Source organism: Doryrhamphus excisus, chromosome 11 (assembly GCF_030265055.1).
Source record: "Doryrhamphus excisus isolate RoL2022-K1 chromosome 11, RoL_Dexc_1.0, whole genome shotgun sequence".
Classification (NCBI taxonomy): domain Eukaryota; kingdom Metazoa; phylum Chordata; class Actinopteri; order Syngnathiformes; family Syngnathidae; genus Doryrhamphus; species Doryrhamphus excisus.
Genome location: NC_080476.1, coordinates 6,435,388 through 6,456,210, shown reverse-complemented (window position 1 = coordinate 6,456,210; position 20,823 = coordinate 6,435,388). Strand labels below are relative to the sequence as shown.

The window sequence follows — 20,823 nt, the reverse complement described above, 5'->3', positions numbered from 1 at the left end:
CGACGGGCTTGGGTGCATAGCAAAAGCGATGAAAGTGATGCTTCCTCCTTTCAGTTACTTTTACCAAGAGGCTGGGTATGATTTATTGGTTTGTTTGAAAGTGGAACAACACAGTTTATATAATGGTACAATACAATATTCAGTATTGAAGTTATACAGAAAATGGACTGAAGTACAAGAAGTTTCTGATGTCTTTGCAGGCAACAATCAAGTGCAAAGACAAGTAAACGTCGCAAGGAATGAACAGCAAAACCTGGTAAAAAAAAAAAAAAGAAGTCAAAATCAGAAATCAGTATATTAAAAAGGAACTACCTGAACAAAAGTAAATATTAATTTAAAGACAGACAAATTACATCTCTAGGAGCTTTTTTTGTTTCTTTAAAGAGGGAGGTTGGCATATTTATTTGCTCTACATGGCATATAAATCCCTGTCAATTACTTTCCTGGTTTCAAAAGACTTAAGAAATACAAAAAACCCTTGTCACTCAACAAAACAAACATTTTTTTTTACTTCAAAAAAGAATGAGTAATTATGTATAGTATGTATATGAGTCCATATAATCTCTGCAATTCTCATTTAAAATAATCATTTTTAAAACTGATTGGCCAGATTTGAAGCAAATAAATCATGATTTAACACTGCAAATGTCACATTATGATTGAAACATGAAAATAAACATACAAAGTCAGTATTGTGTCGCAGTAAGGCTGCTCTTAAGCCAAACAATGTTTAAAAAAAAACAAAAACAAAAGGCACCTAATCTCACAGCCAATGATAATTAGGTTAAAACCCTCCAAACCTATTATTGACATATTGCTCTTTAGGAAAAAAAAAGTTAAATACAAACTAAAATCACACACTAAATGTACAGAAAAGCTCAAGTTTTCAAGAGTTGACATTGTGACAAACAGTGCAGGGTTAGTTCAGTAGTTTTTATTGCTTCTCCCTTCGGGATTCTGCATCCTCCTTCATCCGACTGCAAGTGGAGTCTGTGTAGAAGGAACGGAACAGTGTGAATGAAATATTCCCTGTAAAATGATGCACGTCAAATAAAATGAAGTGTCCACTTACTCATCTCAGTGAGCCTCTTCATCAGTGTTGAATCTCTGCCAGATTTGCTATTTCAATCAAAGTACACAAATCATCAACCATCCATTACAGACATGTATTTCTACATTATTTCAGATAACTTAAATCTTTTAGCTCACTAAAGGTCATATATATTATAGTATTTTTCAATTGTATCCCACAGTAGTGTATTGGAAGAATGGCGGCCAAAATCTAGCTTTGATGCTGTACTTGAGGCAGTTTAAAAGCCCAAAGGGAACATGTCTGTCCCTTCAACAGGGCATTTGTTATTAAAAAAAACCCAAAAAACCTTAAACTGTAATATGGAAAGCAGGAAGTGAACAAATGTAACAGTTACTGATTGTAAAAGTACCAGATGGAGGGGTAGGATTTAATAAGCTTTGCTTCTTCCTACTCCTTTTGGACATGTGGAACTGTGAACTGATTATGTGATGCACTCAATTGTAATCTGATGCATGTTCAAATGAAATTAAACCATTACCATTACCATTAATACTAGTGAGTGTGCCTCCAGGTAGTCTATTGCGTACTTTATTACTTTATTATTTATTTAAGCACGGTAATGGTAATGGTTTAATTTCATTTGAACATGCATACCAAAGTACAAGGTGATATGACCATATAATGACATAACGGGTACCAGAGTAACTGATGATAAAGTGTTAGTGACAGTGATATGTATAGCACATCATGACTGGTTCAAGACGCTTCATCCTTGTATTTAGCAAACATCAACTGCTTGTATTGTTTCTTGAATTGGCTCATCATTGTGCATTGTTTGAGTTCCTTACTCAATCCATTCCATAGTTTGATTCCACATACCGAAATGCTATGGCTTTTTAATGTTGTACTAGCATATAAGTGTTTCAAATTTAGTTCTTCTCTGAGATCATATTTCTCTTAACGATGCTAACAATTTCTTGAATTATGTGTAAACGTACAACATTTCCAACCCACCTTCCATCAGCTTCATCTTGCCCATCAACATCAAATCTCAACCTCTTCAGAGGCTTGGGAGTGCCTCCCATATCCAAAGTTCTCTTAAAGGGGCGTTCGCCACTGTTGACCATCTGGTTGATCTTCTGGAAGCGATTGGACTGCTGCGTATGACAACAAAGCATAAAAAAATGACTTTGTAATTGTTTATCAAGAAGAGGCTGGATATAATGTGCTCAGAAGTAAATATACATACCCCAAAAGATTCCCCAATGGACACCAGCATCCTGTAGAGAGACAAAGTTAGCCATAACTTGAGTGAAGCCGACAGACCAGATTGTTGCGCTGTGAATGCTGACCTGCTGCGAGGAGTCATGATGCCAGGTGACATGCGCGGGCTTTTCATGGGTGAAATGTACACGTTGTTGCTTCCGGGGACACGCAGAGGAGAGCTGGGGAATTTATAAGGGCTGCGTGGGATTTGTGGGATTGGAGAGAGGGTCGGCGGCTGGAACAAAATAAACAAGTCAAGTATTGCAGGCTTGACACTCTACTTTAAAGGTGTGCAGAATGGTTAGCCTATTTTTTTACTCTCTGTTTGTTATGGTACAGTCTGGAATGCTAAACATTTTTCCCCTCAAATCTACCTTAACAGTTTGGTTTGGTTTGGGTCTCCTGTATTTTATTTCTTAATTTTATTAAGAAGAAGGAGGCAGCAAAGGGTGAAGTGAATGTTTATTATTGCCTTTTCCTGCCCTGTACCCTCAAATGCTATGATGACGCTGTAATGATAAATCTGCTCACCCAATGAGAAAAAAAAATGTTTTATGGAGATAATTATAGTTTTATACGCAGAAAACAAATCAATATAATTCTACATGACAAATGGATGGAAGTTACTGTTGATGCTGACTTCCTGTACATCCTGGTTAGGATGGTAAGTCATGTTTCTCACCTTCTTTATGAAATTGCTGACATTTGCAGCTTTCTTTGGCCCTGAGGTAGGTTATTTAGCAGTCACATTTAATAAATAATGCAATAACAGTGAATCAGCAACGCTGCAAACATTTTCAATGAAAACCAAGGTTTGGCTGTATTTAATCATGGTTATCTTTGTTTTTCAGTGTGCTAAGCAAAATAGGGGCTGCACGGTGGACAAGTGGTTAGCGCGCAGACCTCACAGCTAGGAGACCCAAATTCAATTCCAATGTTCAATGTTATTCCCGTGCATGCGTGGGTTTTCTCCGGGTACTCCGGTTTCCTCCCACATTCCAAAAACATGCTAGGTTAATTGGTGACTCCAACTTGTCCATAGGTATGAATGTGAGTGTGAATGGTTGTTTGTCTATATGTGCCCTGTGATTGGCTGACGACCAGTCCAAGGTGTACCCCACCTCTCGCCCGAAGACAACTGGGATAGGCTCCAGCACCCCCGCGACCCTCGTGAGGATAAGCGGTAGAAAATGAATGAATGAATGAATGATTGAATGAGCAAAATAGGCACTATGAACTAGGAAGTGGCATTTGGTTCGCCAGGAGTGTTGAATGTGTGTGTTTGAGAGTGTCTCACCCTTTGGGAGGCATACTGCAGGATGTTTGTTTTCAGCCTCTGCATGAACACCTGGTTGTAGAATACAATGATGGAGTCATAGTGGCCCTCTGTGATGAGCACATGCTTGAAGGTCTGCATAACACACATATACACACGTCAAGATTCACAAACAAGCTGTGTTTGATGATGAAGTGATGAAGCTTGTCAAGAGCTGACGTCACCTCCTGACTGGTGTTGGGCATGTTCTTGTATGACGACACAATGGTCTTAAAGCGCAGATCAACGCTCTTCACCTTACAGATGGCATACATGGCCGACATCATCAACTAAAGAAGGAAAGTGGAAGACATGCATCATGAGAACAAAAGAGAAGTAGAAATGATACAAATGGAGATTTGAGGCTACCTGGTCGAGGTGACGGTCTCTCATCAGCTCGTACTCTTGCTGCAGAGTGTGCTGGAAGAGCGTCCAGATGATGGGCTCCAGCTCCGGATGGGAGGACAGGAGATAGGAGCAGAGCATCTTCAGTCTGATGTAGGCTAGGCGGTACACTGTAGGGGAGGAAACCACACATGAGATGCAACAATTAAGAACATCTCAGAATAATAGAACCGAGCAGTAAGTGGTCCAAAGCAAACAAAAAAAGAAACTACCTCCACTCTAATATTTATTACAGCTGCTTGTACATTTCTTTACAAGCAGCTGGTGCCGGTTTGCTACATAGCACCGCTGAGGTGCCCTTATGCAAGGCACCAAAACACAGAATAAGGCAACACTCTCACTCTGATGTCTCTCCCTTACCCTGTGCTCACACTGAATCCACTGCGGCTCCGTTGCAGCCGCTGGAAGCATTCCGCAAGATTGAAATCCCTGTAGGCTCACACTAGCGCTGTGCGGTGCAACTATGGCGGACGTATGGCCAAATGGAAAGAATCTGTTTCGGTTCTCACTTTTTTCGGACGCCGCAGACACCCAAGCACCCTCATATCATTTCATCATCATATCAATACAAGAACCTGCTAATAGTTACAGTACCAAAGTCAGTGTGAGTAGCACTTTGCGGCAAGCCAGAGTGGATCAGGACCAGAGTCGCAACGGATTCAGTGTGAGCGATTGTTGTGGTTCTTCCATATTACTGACAGCATGTAGAAAGGTGCTCTTAAAAGATAACCTTTAGAGCTAAAACTTACATTTCTTATAGAAGAGGCTGAGAGAGTTGGACCTTGGGTGCTGAATGTTCTGGCCAGCAGGCTGTGGGCCAGGCTGGTTGGATGGTGGAGGGGCAGTTTGAGACCCAGGATTGGCGGGGGAGTCAGGAGGCAAGATGCGAAGGCCCGGACGAACAGGGGAGAGATACCTAGCAAGACAAAGATGAAATTATTTGATAAAAATCCATGAATAAAATACCCTTGAAATAAAGAATTTCTTAAATTGTGACATCAGCCGGTCCATCCACTGGTCTATTCCATTCTACAAGAAGAACAATGCCAACTGAGGTCTCTCTACTTCCACTTCTCCATTGCAACAGACAAACATTGCAACATCACAGTGTGCAATCAAAGTGACAAGCTATGACTAAACTGTGCTATTTCATTCTAATCCGTGATGTGCACTGTGACTCCTTTTGACTTTTTTTTTTTTTTACTTTAATACAGGTTGCTCATTAAGAGGATGACCAAATAAAGAGACCAATTAAATTTTGGTTCATTATCATAGCATCTTTTCTGTCGTGTATTTCAAGTAAATGTGCAAATTCAGCAATTTTTACTTAAGAAAATGGTAAAAACAATAGGTATCATACAGAAAATACTTATTGTATGTTATTGTTTTTTTCTCATCATGACAAGTCACTGATTCTAACTTGCAGTCGGTCAGTTTGCAACATTCGACTGACAATGCACAGAAAATGAGCTACCAAGCGGCCAGATGGACTCACAGGTCAGCGGCAGTGTGGTTGTGCTGTAGTGGTTGGTTGAAACTGGCGGTCGTCTCCGCTTGTTCCATGGAGCCGCCTTCATGCTCCTGCTTCAACAGCTCAAAGAGAGGAGAACCCTGAGGAAGCAAACAAAACCAAAAAATAATTTTAAATAAATAAAATATCACTGATGATCAATTAATTACATATAGAGAAGATAAGGACGTTCATTTTGATGCAGAGAGGGGAAAAAAGTAAGTGATAAGAATGCCTTAAAAGAGCTTGCTCTGCTAGGGCAAGCACTAACACATTATCACAACAATGTGGTAGATAAGAGCTCTGTGAGTGTGAGTGTGCATTTCATTGCTGCTATGCTGAAAGATCATCACACAAAATAATCTTATCAAAGAAAACTATGCAGTAAGTAAAAGTAAAGTATTTCACAGAACATATCGGCATGTATACAGCAGGAGGCAAACGGGGATGAGCCCGTGTCGACACATGGATGTGGTTTCCACAGATCATGACAGCTACAGGTATGGACCTGCAACTAGAGTGTACCTCTTACGTGTACTGGCCACACCCTGTTGACGCCACCAGTCTGCCTTGTACTTGACAGCACTTACAATATTCAGTGACACGTGACCAGAAGTCAGCTTTCACTTCCTATTTGACAAAAAGGGAATCGTTACTGTAAACCTGGCCTATCCCGTACACAAATATGTTAGCAAGTTTGACAATCTGCTCTCAGGGACACATATTCAAATACAGCAGCCAATAGAAGAAGCCTATTCAAACATTGTGGAATTGCAAAACCCTATGTGTATAAATATTCAAATTTAGATGCAAAAACAAGGTAGCAATGGGAGGACTTTGGCCCTGGTAGAAGCTCCTCCCTTTGTGTTTCACTTCTTTTGTGTCGGATCGTCTGACAACCAACAGTTTGTAAAGATAGTCACGCCCAGCAGGCTCACTGCTGGGACACACGGGAGAGAAGGAAAGATCTCTTCGTCTTTGGAAGGCTGAGAAAAGACTTTCAGCAAAAGTCAAGCAGGAACTTCACACCACTGAGGATTAAACAACGTGCAGGACAGCATTCACAAACGGACTACAACCAAGGAGTTTAGTGGGCAAGTGACTTTTCTTCGGCGGGTTCCTCTCTCCCAAGTGAAATGCAAACAAGTGGGCTGTTACAGAATATTGAATAAACGGGTTTTCTGCCTGGAGATGACTTAAAAGTGCTCCACTCTGCGCATGTTCCAGACTCCCTGACTCGGTCTAAACATGTATAACAGTTCCCTACAAACGCTGGGTGCCACTCACACTTTTATGAAGTGCAACAAGAGCGATGACTTCAAATACCCTCTGTACAGCACCGTTTTCAGCCTGGTGTTTGTGATTGGATTCTTCTTCAACATGGTGGCCGTTTACATTTTTGGGTGCACCCTGAAAACAAGGAACGAAACCACGACATACATGGTGAACCTGGTCGTTTCAGACTCTCTCTTTGTCCTCAGCCTGCCTTTTCGAATAGTCTACTTCATTAAACGGGAATGGATGTTCGGAAGTGTGCTCTGTAAGATTTCTGTGGCGCTTTTCTACACCAACATGTACGGCAGCATCCTCTTCCTCACTTGCATCAGCGTTGACCGCTTTCTGGCTATTGTGCATCCATTCCGATCCCAGGCCATTAGGACTAAGCGGAACGCCAAGCTGGCCTGTCTCACGGTGTGGGTGTTGGTTCTATCTGGAAGTATACCTACAGGGTTCCTTCTGGACACCACTTCACCCAAAAATGTCAACGCCTCTTCAAACTACTGCTTTGAAAACTACTCCAAAAACCAGTGGAAGTCTGAGCTCTCCAAAGTGGTGGTGTTCATTGAAACGGTCGGCTTTGTCATCCCGCTGATGCTGAATGTTTTCTGCTCCATGATGGTTCTACAGACTTTGAAGAAACCCCAGACCATCAGCCGCGGTGGAAGCATCAACAAAGCTAAGATTCTGAGGATGATTGTTGTACATCTGCTCATCTTCTGCTTCTGTTTCATCCCCTACAATGTCAATCTCATGTTCTACTCTCTGGTCCGCTCGAATGTTCTGAAAGGATGTAACGCGGAACACGTGGTGAGAACCATCTACCCCATTTCACTGTGCATAGCCGTGACCAACTGCTGCTTTGACCCAGTGGTTTACTACTTCACCTCAGAGACCATTCAGAGCTCCATCAAACGCAAGTCCACGGTGTGGCACAACGGCGTTAAGCTTCTAGATAGATTACAGGGGGACAGTGCACAGAGCAGCCCAAATTCTACCCCAAAAAGTCTGGCCCTGAAGTCATTGAGAACCAGATTCACAGACACAAACACTTTACAGTCTAGTGAAAAATCTAGCATCTGACAGAAGAAATTGAAGATTGTTGGTGACATTATTCCTGATGTCGGAATGGAAACTGATGACTGGGACTTAAGACATTGCCCCTAATAAAAATGAGTCTGAATACGCATGCCATGGTGACTATACTACACTCATTTTAGACTGACTTCTACAAATGAATGTGGACACTTCCAATCAAGTATCAGTGTTGGCACATGAAACAGTACATATAGTTTTAGTCTTTTTATGTTGTTGTTCTGCAACGAGTATTAAAGCTGTTTGGATGTACTCAGTCGTTTCTATGTACTTTTGGCCTCCCTCGAGGCTATCGGGTACTTTATTGGTACACCCTCATCAAGACAGTCATGACTGGCTCATGCCACAAACAATGACACAATAGCTTTAAGGTGTAGTCAATGATTAACACAACTATAGTACTAGACAAAATTTCAATATTACTGCCAATGGTCATAACAAAACAAGTCATTCAAATATGTGATAAAGCCAGCATACCTAGTTCTATATGTTACATATGACATGTTCTCTGAACCTGCAGAAGGTTATTCTATTCTACGTACATTTTGAAATTCATAGTCTTGGTGAAATGGAAAATCCATGGTTGTACTTATTACATTATTGAAGCATAGTGTTGATAAAATCAGTCTTGGATAACATTTGGTCTTTTCTGGACTGATTGGGGTGGGGGCTGTAATTGCATCCTATAAAATGAGTTGTACCGAGTCATTATTGATACGCACACAATTTGTGCTACACAGATACTACTTACACAGTATAGGAACTTTGGAAATTGAATAACAAACGTCACCCTATGTGTCCGCCGCCATCAAGCGTGTTGATTAGCATGGGAAGCATCTTGAGCGGCTTCAATTTTGCTTATAAAACATGCAAGCTGCAAAGCAAGACCCTAGACTATAAGCCTAATTACTCCACGTGAATAAAATGGTAAGTTAATTATCAATATAAAAATCTTGTGGTGTCCAATCATCACGATTGTTATTATGCATTATTAGGGACATTGGCAGTGAGCGCAAGGTTTTATTTGCTACTATTTTTCATGAACTAAACATTGTATGGTTATGTTGTTTATGACATGTTAGGTCTTTAGTTTGCCGTTTTGACAAATGTGTCATATACGAAAGCAAAATGGAAAGAATCAAAGCTTAAAACAAACACAAACAAATCCCACAAAATCTGAGAAACCACTCAAATGATAATGTCTAAATGTCTGACAACAGTAAAAGCAGTCTACGTGGGACATGGTGTGGCTTGAATGCATGTGAAATATTTGCTGTTTCTTGTAAAAGCTGTGCGCTGTAAGTGTGTGTGTGCTACATTCCTGGCAGGCCGCTCACCCCGAGGGTCTACTCTGACACTGGCAAATGCATCACCACCTGTAAAACATCAGCATGCAAGCAGCAACATGCCTCGAGAAATTTACCGGATTACTCACCATATTGCATGTCACAAGGGTTACAACCAAGGACAGAGATCAATTGCGATATATCGATCGGGCGTTACCGTGACTACAAAAAATGCATTTGCACATGTGAAAACAAAAAATATATAAAAGGTGAATTGATCCTACTCCAGAGCAACCAAGCGAAGCCCACTAATGCCCCAGCAACAAAGGTCTGAAAGACAGATAATAAATTTTTACAGCTTCATCTAACATAATCATTGATTAGTGGTGATTACCCATGCATTTTATATTTTAAAGTGCATTTTATCTGATGCCTCCTGGAGATGAATGTAATCTAATCATTACAACAGTCATTCTTAATGCAAATTTTGATCTGAAATTGGAGGACAACGTCAATGTCCTTTTTTGTGGGCGTCTCAATTACTCACAGATTTTGCGGAATGTAAACAGGGAATCTACTGGATCACTGGATCTTTTTCTAGAATGAACTGAATTCTAGATTGAAATGTCTGTTTGGCAAAACATTCTCAATTGTTTTTCTAACTTGACATAATATTTTAATACTCGGACGAGTGGTTAGCACGCAGTCCTCACAGCTAGGAGACCTGTGTTCAATTCCACCCTCGGCCATCTCTGTGTGGAGTTTGCATGTTCTCCCCGTGCATGCGTGGGTTTTCTCTGGGTACTCCAGTTTCCTCCCACATTCCAAAAACATGCTAGGTTAATTGGTGACTCCAAATTGTCCATAGGTATCAATGTGAGTGTGAATGGTTGTTTGTCTATATGTGCCCTGTGATTGGCTGGCGACCGGTCCAGGGTGAATCCCGCCTCTCGCCCGAAGACAGCTGGGATAGGCTCCAGCACCCCAAATTTTGTGGGCTAATTTAGTTAGAATGAAGCCTCTTTTTCCAACCACAACCTCTTTTATGAGAAAAGGAAGTGAACACAAAAGTATTGTTGACCGTCAAACATTCAGCCAGCCCTATCTTCTGGGTTTGTCTCCTTCTGCAAATTTACTCTCAATAAAAGCAGTGGACTATTTGATTTCATTATGTTTTCACCCGCCATGGGTTTCATTGCTCCAACAGAAGGTCATGAAGGTCTTCTCACGTTTTATGTTCACATATAACAACCTAATTTCCTCCACTGAGCTTCACTGTGGACACGAGCTACTGATTCATCTTCTATGAAGTTACCTTCAGCCTGGCTCTGGGTAGACTGTGCAGAACCGGACTCTCTTCTGCTGACATGGTTTTTGTGGTCTCTCTTCTGCTGAGAATCCACTATAACCACCAAAAGGCCCGAGCTCTGGGGTGGCATACTGTAGTATTTTCTTCCTAGTGCACCCTACAGCATCACGGTGATGCATGGTGCTTGTTGCGCAGTTGCAATCTGGTGTTTGGTGGTGGGGCTCAGTCCTTGCCTGTTGGACCCTTCCTCACAGCGCCGCAGCACGGACATAGAAACAGCCCTGGGTCGAACCATACACCCTCATACTCTTCTACAGTGAACACCCCATGCTGAGTGCTCTCTGCCAGTCACACAAACGCAAATGCAGCCAGCAATACTGGCAGGCTTTCACCCACATCTACTGCCAGCTACTGGGTGGTGGGCATCTTCTTGCTCTGCTTTGTCCCCTACCATTCTGCTCATGCAATGTGTCGTTGTTGTGTCTGTATGTGCTGTATGTGCTAAAGCTCACTGACCGTCCTCCATGCGATGCGCTCCATGATGAGGTTCTCGCAGGTCTCCAGATGTTTGACAGTGTCTTTGCTGAGAGTGGGGTCAGCTTTGATGAAGCTCTCAATGACTTTGTAAAAGTCAAAGGCGGTGAGGTTCAAAACGTCCAAAATCCAAGGGAAGCACATGTCTGTTTCGGCCAGGTCACCAACACGTCCGTGATTGAATCCCCCCGTCTTAAAACTGCTCTCTAATCCAGAATTGTGAACCAATATTAGCGCAACGTGTCAATACACGGCAATACATGACAAGGTTTGTATTAAAAAAACAAACACATACTGTACCTCCATATGTTGCCATGACAACCTCCAGAGCACAGGCCAAGAGAGAGGTGTGGAATGTGGAGTTGTTGAGGAGTTTACTGGAATGAAGGACATGTGATATAAGGCCAGGAATGCTTCACCAGATATCACAACAAGAGAAAGCACACAACTTCCAAAGTTTAACCCAAGTAGGGAGGAATATTAGTACCTGAAATTTTGCACAGACAGCCGTTTCTCTTCCTAGAAAGCAAAAATAGCATCAAGGACAATCAACACCAGAATCAGTCAATGCCTCATAATTCCAATATTACAGTTCTACTATTCTATTTACAGAATATTTCTTGAATTTGAATCAATCATACCGATTTTAGCATTGCTTCCATGACTTTGTAGTAAAGTTTGACACCAAGGGTAAATCTCTGAAAGAGAAAAAAAATGCAATCGCAGTACACAGTACAAGTCGCGTGGCACTCTAGATGAGTGTTATTTTATACCTGCTTGCCGAGGGCAATGCAGCGTGGGCCGACTGCCTTGGCAAATCTCTGACTGAAGGTCTGTCCCAGTGTCTCTAAGCGCTTCAGCACATCCTGAGTTGGGTCTGTGGTGCAGTTCTAACCACAGCAAAGAAAGGGGAGAAGCAATACAGATGAATTACCACAGAATGGATCCCAGCACATCCACAATTCGGCATGAGCACATTTTGGGTCAAAAATGTTCTCCTCCAAAAATAAGCCATGTTTTCAGCAGAAAATATATACAAGTCTGTAAAAATGTATAAATATGTGCTGATAAGGTAAAATGAACAGAATGACTGTACCAGCCCAAAATTTTGAATTTTTTCCGCACTTTCTTCTGTGATCCTTGAACACACCGTTGTTGAGTGTTGCAAAGTGTAAGTGAAACTTAATATAACTTTCTACAACCTAGGTTACCAAAGCGGGGTACGTGAATAAAAATGAAAAGGCTTGACAACAATAGTGCCGAACACTGACATTTACGTAATGCATTCGAATGCGTCCTATGAACAGCCACAGCCAGTAGTACAGGGGAGATGAAAGGTGACGGCATGAAGTTGTTCATTGTTCTGTGTGCATCGGATGTCATTTTCTGAGCTGAATGAGCCAGTCATTTGTTTGTTGACTGGATGCACTGACTATCGTAGAAAGCCCCCAATTTTGCATGTAAATTTATGCTTTCACGACTAAGGTTCTACTTTGAGCATTGCAGCCACTTTGTTTGGCGGCCCTTGAACACACCAAGTGAGATGCAGTTTAAAACATATGTGTATCAGTTTGTGTTCATCCTTGTTCATAAATATTAATGTTGTGCTTAAATGCACAGAGGTGAGCTATGTGGAGCGACATTTTGGGGGTGTCTTTAATTATTCACAGATTTTCGCTATTCGCTGGTCAGTCCGGAACAAGCATTTACTGTTCAACAGACATTTAAATTCTTGCAAACACAAGACGCACCTTGAAATAGGTTGCCAAGTTGGTAGATGGTTGGTCACCACGAGAGGTGAGGTCACCCCTCAACTGCTGAATGGAGGTCATAGCAGCTCTGAAGACAGAAAACAATCTCAAAAACATAAAAGAGCCATCACAATCTGACATGTGAAATACCATACTGGAAGGATAACCTACGTTCCATCTCAGTATTTAATTATACTACCCTTGCATGTTGTATTGTCTTCAGGGTTGGGCATGGCGTTTTGAATATGAATGGGAACTGGCACTAACATTCCCATTCTCCTGAGCTAGTTTATTTTCGATTCCTAGTTTCGATGCCCAGTCCACTAACTGGAAGAAACTTCCGTCATTCTGGCTGGGCTCCAGGCACCATTTCCAGGCTACTGGATGCCCATTTCCCCGCTGCACTTCCCCAACTCCCATGAGCCTCTGTGGCCATGGGCCAAGCAGAACACCCTGTCATTGTGGTCGGGCTCCATGCACGATTTCTAGGCTGCATGAAGCTCAGTTCCCGCTAGACTTCCCTGTCTCCCCTGCAGCCTCGGTGGGCTGCTCCAGGCTCAACACCTTGTTGCTTTGGCCGGCCTCCAGGCACCATTCCCAGGCTGCTGGAGGCTCTTCCATGGAGCCTCTCTAGGTATGCATAACAGCCTGCCTTTACTGTCCAAGCCCAAGCACTCACACAAGAGGTTTTCAAAAAATAAATACCTTTTGTGAAAGTACTGCCGTGGAAAGAAACTTCAAGAACCTCAATTATTCAAATTCAAACAATGCCCAACCCTGTTCATTATACCACACTTGTATATCACACCAATATCTTTTTATGCACAATGTGACCATCTGGTTTCACACAAACCCTATTTGAATCAAAAAAGTAAATGCACTTAATATTTTGAATCATCTTATACATCATATAAGATGATTGTATTAGTATTGAACCAAATGTACTACTTTTTCGTTGGGAAAAAAATCAGGAAAAAACAGATGGCAAACGACTTCTCCCCAGTGAGACAGAGCCTTTCAACCTGCTGATTAATTAGAGCAACAGCCACCTACCTGATGGGAGTCTGAGGAGGAGGGCTGGCCACGGCGTCTTCATCCAGCAGGTTCTTCTTTGGCGTTCTCTCCATTTGTACCCTGGAAATCCATGGATATAGTTTTTGATTTTTTTTCCTTCATCTATTAGGCGACACCACAAGGCAGACTTTGATCCCAAAAACCTTACGTTTCCACTTTAGCCGCAAAAATGGTCTCATCATTGTCCAAAAAAAGCCGTCCATCAATGTCTCGACTTTTGAGGTAGTGCTCATCATACTGTTGGTTGAGGCTATTGACCTGTGGCAAGAATTGAAGCTATAGGTTAGTAATTTGCTCCATGGTGATATTTGTATTTGTGTTATGCAGTTACATGAACGGACATTGGGTGCAATTTATTTGTGTTAAGAGTTTTGATGTTTATGGAAAGTTGCTTTATCTCATGGTTTTACTGTGAAAATGTACGACAAGTATATAATAGAATAATATATTACATGTATATTGTGATGTTGAAGCATCAGTTGGTAAATCGGTAGGTAAATGTGCTAACAGTGCCACAGTGTCAGTGCCTTACAAGTGAAAGACCATTTACCATCCATTTTGTATGCCGCTTATCCTTACTAGAGTTGCGGGTATGCTGGAGCCTATCCCAGCTCTGGGCAAGAGGCAGGGTATAGTACCAGTCCTTTGGACTGGACTGGTCACCAGTCCAATTATTCACACTCACATTCATGCCTAGGGACAATTTGGAGTCAATGTGCCCTGTGATTGGCTGGCGACCAGTCCAGGGTGTACCCCGCCTCTCGCCCGAAGACAGCTGGGATGGGGAGAACATGCAAACTCCACACAGAGATGCTCAAGCGGAGATTCGAACCCAGATCTTCCTGATCTCCTGACTGTGGCCTACAGTGCATCTGGAAAGTATTCACAGCTCTTCACTTTTTCTACATTTTGTCATGTTACAGCCTCATTCCAAACTGTATTAAATTAATCTCTTACCCCAAAATTCTACACAAAATACTCCATTATGACAATGTGAAAAAAGGTTTTTTTGACATGTTTTGAATTTATTAAAAATAGAAAACAAAAAAATCACATTTACATAAGTATTCACAGCCTTTGCTTAATACTTTGTTGATCCACCTTTGGCAGCAATTACAGCCTCAAGTCTTTTTGAATATGATCCCACAAGTTTAGCACACCTATCTTTAGGCAGTTTTGCCCATTCTTCTTTGCAATAAGTCTCAAGCTCCATCAGGTTGGATGGGAGACGTCTGTGCACAGCCATTTTCAGATCTCTCCAGAGATGTTCGATCGGATTCAAGTCTGGACTCTGGCTGGGCCACTCCAGGACATTCATGGAGTGGTTCTGAAGCCAATCTTTTGAGATCTTGGCTGTGTGCTTCGGGTCGTTGTCCTGCTGAAAAATGAACCTTCGCCCCAGCCTGAGGTCAAGAGCGCTCTGGAGCAGGTTTTCATCCAGGATATCTCTATATATTGCTGCATTCATTTTTCCTTCTATCCTGACTAGTCTGCCAGTTCCTGCTGCTGAAAAACATCCCCACAGCATGATGCTGCCACCACCATGCTTTACTGTAGGGATGGTATTGGCCTGGTGATGAGCAGTGCCTTGGTCACCTCCCTGACTAAGGCTCTTCTTCCCCGATCGCTCAGTTTCGAAGGCCGGCCAGCTCTAGGAAGAGTCCTGGTGGTTCCAAACGTCTTCCATTTACGAATAATGGAGGCCACTGTGCTCATTGGGACCTTCAAAGCAGCAGAATTTTTTCTGTATCCTTCCCCAGATTTGTGCCTCAAGACAATCCTGTCTCGCAGGTCTACAGACAGTTCTTTTGACTTCATGCTTGGTGTTTGTGCTCTGACATGCACAGTCAACTGTGGGACCTTATATAGACAGGTGTGTGCCTTTCCAAATCATGTCCAATCAACTGAATTTACTGCAGGTGGACTCCAATTAAGCTGTAGAAAGATCTCAAGGATGATCAGTGGAAAAAAGATGCACCAGAGCTCAATTTTGAGCTTCATGGCAAAGGCTGTGAATACTTATGTAAATGTGATTTCTATTTTTAATAAATTCAAAAAAAGTCAAAAAAAAAAACTTTTTTCACATTGTCATAATGGAGTATTTTGTGTAGAATTTTGAGGTAAGAGATTAAATTAATACAATTTGGAATGAGGCTGTAACATGACAAAATGTGGAAAAAGTGAAGCGCTGTGAATACTTTCCGGATGCACTGTACATGCTAAATACTAATAATACTAATAATAACAAATACTAATACTAATTATATATAATTAGTCACCGTGCGGCCACCATTTATCATAATAAATATAAATTTTTTGATTGTAAATTTGAATTACTTTAAACCAGCAAGACCCTTCACTTTGTCTAAGGCATTGCAGGTTTTATAGTCTGCTTATAAAAGTATCACACAACAGTTGTCTCTTAGTGGGGGTGTTCTCGGAAAAATAATTTTGCTCAGGGTCCTGCAGAGGAGCGTGTCGCCGTCAGCAAACAGTGGTGTCCTCTCTGTGTAGGTGAACTAAACGCTCGAGTAAACATTTTCCTGACAGCGCCCAAGTGACAAGGACAATAAACACCTGTCATGTGCTTACATGTTCGACAACTGAGCAGCTGGCAAAAAGCGAGCGCTAACATAAACAGTGAGAGTGGCTTGAGGCTAAACAGTCCTGCTTGCAAAATTTACAGTACCTGGGGAAGTCCTGAATATTTAGGAAGATCCAGAGAGTCCAGGAAGGCGGAAAAACTAGTTTGGTACACATTTTTAACCTGCAAATACAAATAAGTGAATGAAGCGCAGATGAGGTCAAACAAGGAGAGGAATATTAATATTTAGCTGTTGAGTATAAAAGACCTCATCTGCATTGCAGTCGTTCTCCTTGCACAAGGTTTCAAGAAGCCGCACGTCCACCTCTGGCTCAGGAGGTCGTGCTTTGGCATTGTGCTGGTTGCGACGAGAGGTTCGGGTCACGGGGCTCTGAACTTTGCTGATGGCTGATTCTGACAGAGAAACATTTAAGAAGTTACAACAACAAGACTGACTACAGAAGCACCGATCCATATTTTTTCCACTTCCAATCTGATACTGATACAATTCCGGCACCAGCCAATTAATTGCTTTCATATGCAACCACGCCAAAAAAATGTACATGCAGATGTAGCTACAAGAAAATCAGTGTAGAATACCCCACTCACCACTAGGGCTCCTGTAAGGGATGTGGGGCCAAGTGGAAAAATTCACAATACCGAATCGATATCAGCACAGAACATAAATACTGTTATTACTTGTTTTGTATCAGAAAATGTTTGTCGTGTTCAGAGATTGGGATGTCTGACTGTTTTGTGTTGTGGCGTGGTGGAGGAGGGCGGCTGCATGCATGTGTGGAGACAGCTGATGATATTCATCAAGCTATGTTTACTGTAAGCAACAAGCTGGCAACGTTAAAGCACAGATATGGCTCGTGGATGGTAAATCTCTGCAGGTGAAATCAGAAATGTCCAATATGTAAACTATGCTGGTATTTGAACCCGATACGGATATTGGATCTGATCGGCCCCAACCTGTACTAAATTAAATTAATTTTGTTCAGGTTTTAAATAAAAAACTATCACCAAAACATAGCTCACACGTCTGATTAAAAGGCTGCATAGAAGAGCCTAAATGAAAAAGAAAAAGTAGTGTATTACGGTAAAGAGGCTGCAGGAGATCAGGCGGGCCTCTCTTGATGAATAACTCCAGCGTACACAGCAGCAACTGGAATGATATGACCAGGTCATCCTCCATCTGCAATGCCCTTCCTGCAAGAGAAACATGAACAGCTGTATTGGAGCCCACAAGGGGACGACACAAAGTATCGGGACTAAAACATTCCAATCCAGGCATGGCCACAGAGAAGGAAGGAAGACAGAAAGAAGAAACATCAAGCAATATGGAAATGATTCCATCCAGCGTGTTGACAGCTTGAAATGAGAGTGATTAGTGTTCATGAAAACGGATCTGACCTTTGGCCAACAGAAACATCGTCCAGCAGCTTCGCATGATCTCCTTCTCCCTGGAAAAGCAGGCAGCAAACAATCAGCAAAGCCTTAACATGATACTGAAAGTTGAAAAACAGACGGTGACGTCTTCAACTTACTTTCCTTCAGGTGCCAAAGCAAAAATTCTTTTGCAGGTTCTGAAACAAAACATATATTAGTACCGATTACAATGTAGCCTCCACATTAGGTATTTGTACAATTACTAGTATGTTAGTGTGTTTTCACTAGTACTTACTTCTCAAACCTCTGGTAGAGAGCCAGCGACACATCGTATTTGTTCTCCAGGCGTGTCAGTGCTGAATTCACCTTGGTGCTTATTGTGTCCAAGTTGACATCCAACTTCCGAACCAAAGCCACAAACTGCTTTACACTGAAACATCGGTTTATGTAAGGGGCCACATAAAAAGGGGTTGAAAAATGACATTTGCCACATACATTTGATACATACTTCATTGCGTACACCAAAAAAAAAAATGCATTCTCAAAAATAATAATGCTACATTTTTGGTGACCATATTATTGTGACACTTGAACACAACAGACTATGACTATGAGACACAAAAGGTTCACCCTCTCCGTTTTAGCCTCCTAAAATCTCTTCAATGCATTTGTCACTGGTCGGTTTCCATTTTTGAAAAGGAGGGCTCTGATTACTCGCTAAGTATAGCAACAACGTTGCTATGTTAATAACATTGAGTCCTCCTGCTACATCTTCTTATTCTCTGGCAAGCCAGGTGGCAGTCCCATTATAGTGTGGTTATGAGCATGTGTGAACAGGTAGCGCCTAATTTATTCGTGGTGGTCCAACAATTAACTGCAGAAATGTGAAACACTACGAGACATTATCATGTGCACTACTTACTTCATACTGACTGCTTTTAGGACCTGAGTTATGGTGAAAGGGGCAACATCCATGTCGGTCACAGCCACAAAGAGACAAGCCCCCCAAAGCCTTTTCTGATTTTCCTACAGTTGAATGTCAGAAAACAACACACTTTCAAACTTTTAATCGAGGAAAGAATATTAAAGTTGCTGAATCAGAATCTGTGTAGACCCTTGGGTATCAAGCACAGACTTAATCACACACCATAAAGAGGTGGATAAATGGTCTCTGCTAGAAGGAAAAGTACATTAATACATACCGCAGGTTCATCCAGGGATTCCTGAACAGTTTTGTAAATCTTCCAGGCACGGTCACACACCGTGTCGGACACGTGAAGGCTCATGCAGAGAGCAACAAAGTCAGCATCTTTGTCTCTGTGCCTGGAGAGAGAAGATAGTGAAAACATTTACCACACATCACATATACACTGTGGAGGTTTTCAATTACTTTCAGCGTTGTTTTCAGTTATTGAATATCCCTAAAAGTGAGTCAGGAATTGCAGTCAAATTGAGGTCAAAGAATCAGTAGTTTAGATTTAGTACAGTCCTCTTGGGCATGGAATTCACCATCACGTTCCTTGGCAAGGCACTTGTCACCTTGGAGGTGCCTTGCAGCCCAGTTTCCCAAGGGAGGGGTTCAGGATGACATCACAATGTTACAATACACATTGGAATTTGTGTTGCTCTGAATAAAGCACACTCATGCAGCCTCAGACCATGATGCTACCACCACTGCCCTGCATGACTGCTGGAAAGACAACGATCTTGCTGTTCAATTGTGTCGCCGGTTATTTAGACAGTAATGTGTCTTTTGTAGTGGATAGTAAAGTGGTAAAGCTGTACAATGACTATCTGAAAGTACATCAATTTCTACTTTTCAGTTACTATTGTCCCTTGAACAGATATCATGTTATATGTATTGTGCTGACATATGAGTAGTGTACTGTACTCTTGTGAGATACTGTGAAAAAGTATTGTTATTACTAGTTAGTTTGTCCTCATTGTTACGTACAGTTACACAACTAGACTAAACACCTCATTATACAAGTGCTATATTACTTCTAAACTACTAATTACATTACTCAGCCTCTCTCTGAAAGAGCAGATGTACTACTAGGTTATGTACTACAGATTTAGTACTATTACTACGACAGTACTACTTATTACTATGGCCACCGTTAGCAGTTCATACAACTCTACTATGATATAATAACATAATTATAAGCTACTCTATGTTGTTCATTTCATATATCTTTAATGGTGTCGCTCAAAATTGAACTTTTTGTCCACGATGTTATGGCACAAGGTGTATGTTACAGAAGTATATGTTTACTATGTATGCCGACGTGGGCCCTATTGCATAGTTACAGTGACCACAGCTAGCTAAACCGCTCATCCCCAACGCTAGCTTAAAAGAGCAAACATCCAGCGTATTCGTTTATTTTTATGATATTCTTTGTCTTATAAATGCTGACAAATAGTGACTTCAATAATATGAGAATGTCTTACGTTTTAACAGATAACTCTGGGCTCTGTTTGATGTTCGGAGATGAACTTTTTTCAGCTGTGTTCTTCGTCTGCTTGTTTTGGCTCGTCCCGGCATTACGCCTTTTTGGTGGCATCCTTGCATCCGACTAATAAACAAGTAGACGCGATAATTCTTGATGGATGTTGTATCGAAAATGTAGATATTGTTTACTATATTTAAATCCCACTCCACGGCTTGTGTGTTTGGACGAACACAAGACCTGGATGACTTCCTGAAACCGGGGTTTAGTGGGTGTTAGTTTTGTGTTACCGTTGTGCCCGCCAGAGTGGCGACGCCGTCTGGTTCGCTACAATTGCATGGCCTTCACAATCTGCTGTTTGGAAGAAGGCAACCTTTATCGCTCTATAATGTTTGTTGTCATTTGAATATAATCGTAGCCATTGTGCTGTCCATACCAGCTTTTCATATGGATATTTTACGTTTATCGATAAGTTCAGCAAATGTCGGCATGCCAAAGTATTTGAAACGAACAACCCCAAATGCTGGAGACAAAAACGCGG

General features: G+C 41.7%; 2 protein-coding genes across 2 annotated transcripts; one reads left to right on the top strand and one right to left on the bottom strand.

Annotated features, from left to right (window-relative positions):
* Nucleotides 1-54: 54 nt before the first annotated feature.
* Nucleotides 55-20,549, bottom strand: rb1 (retinoblastoma 1). Its single transcript, XM_058087806.1, has 27 exons — nt 20,284-20,549; nt 19,035-19,155; nt 18,755-18,858; nt 18,128-18,262; nt 17,991-18,029; nt 17,857-17,906; nt 17,542-17,652; nt 16,709-16,854; nt 16,546-16,623; nt 14,005-14,114; nt 13,836-13,916; nt 12,783-12,870; nt 11,805-11,921; nt 11,673-11,729; nt 11,519-11,550; nt 11,332-11,408; nt 11,014-11,237; nt 5,515-5,630; nt 4,769-4,935; nt 3,984-4,129; nt 3,800-3,904; nt 3,597-3,710; nt 2,386-2,534; nt 2,283-2,313; nt 2,048-2,190; nt 1,073-1,119; nt 55-990 (listed from the first exon to the last, which is right to left on the bottom strand). The coding sequence occupies exons 1-27, from the start codon at nt 20,394-20,396 to the stop codon at nt 935-937; spliced, it is 2,757 nt and encodes a 918-aa protein (XP_057943789.1). The 5' UTR covers nt 20,397-20,549; the 3' UTR covers nt 55-934.
* LOC131138675 (lysophosphatidic acid receptor 6-like) lies at nt 6,450-8,426 on the top strand. The gene has a single exon (XM_058087807.1). The coding sequence runs from the start codon at nt 6,778-6,780 to the stop codon at nt 7,888-7,890; it is 1,113 nt and encodes a 370-aa protein (XP_057943790.1). The 5' UTR covers nt 6,450-6,777; the 3' UTR covers nt 7,891-8,426.
* Nucleotides 20,550-20,823: the final 274 nt, after the last annotated feature.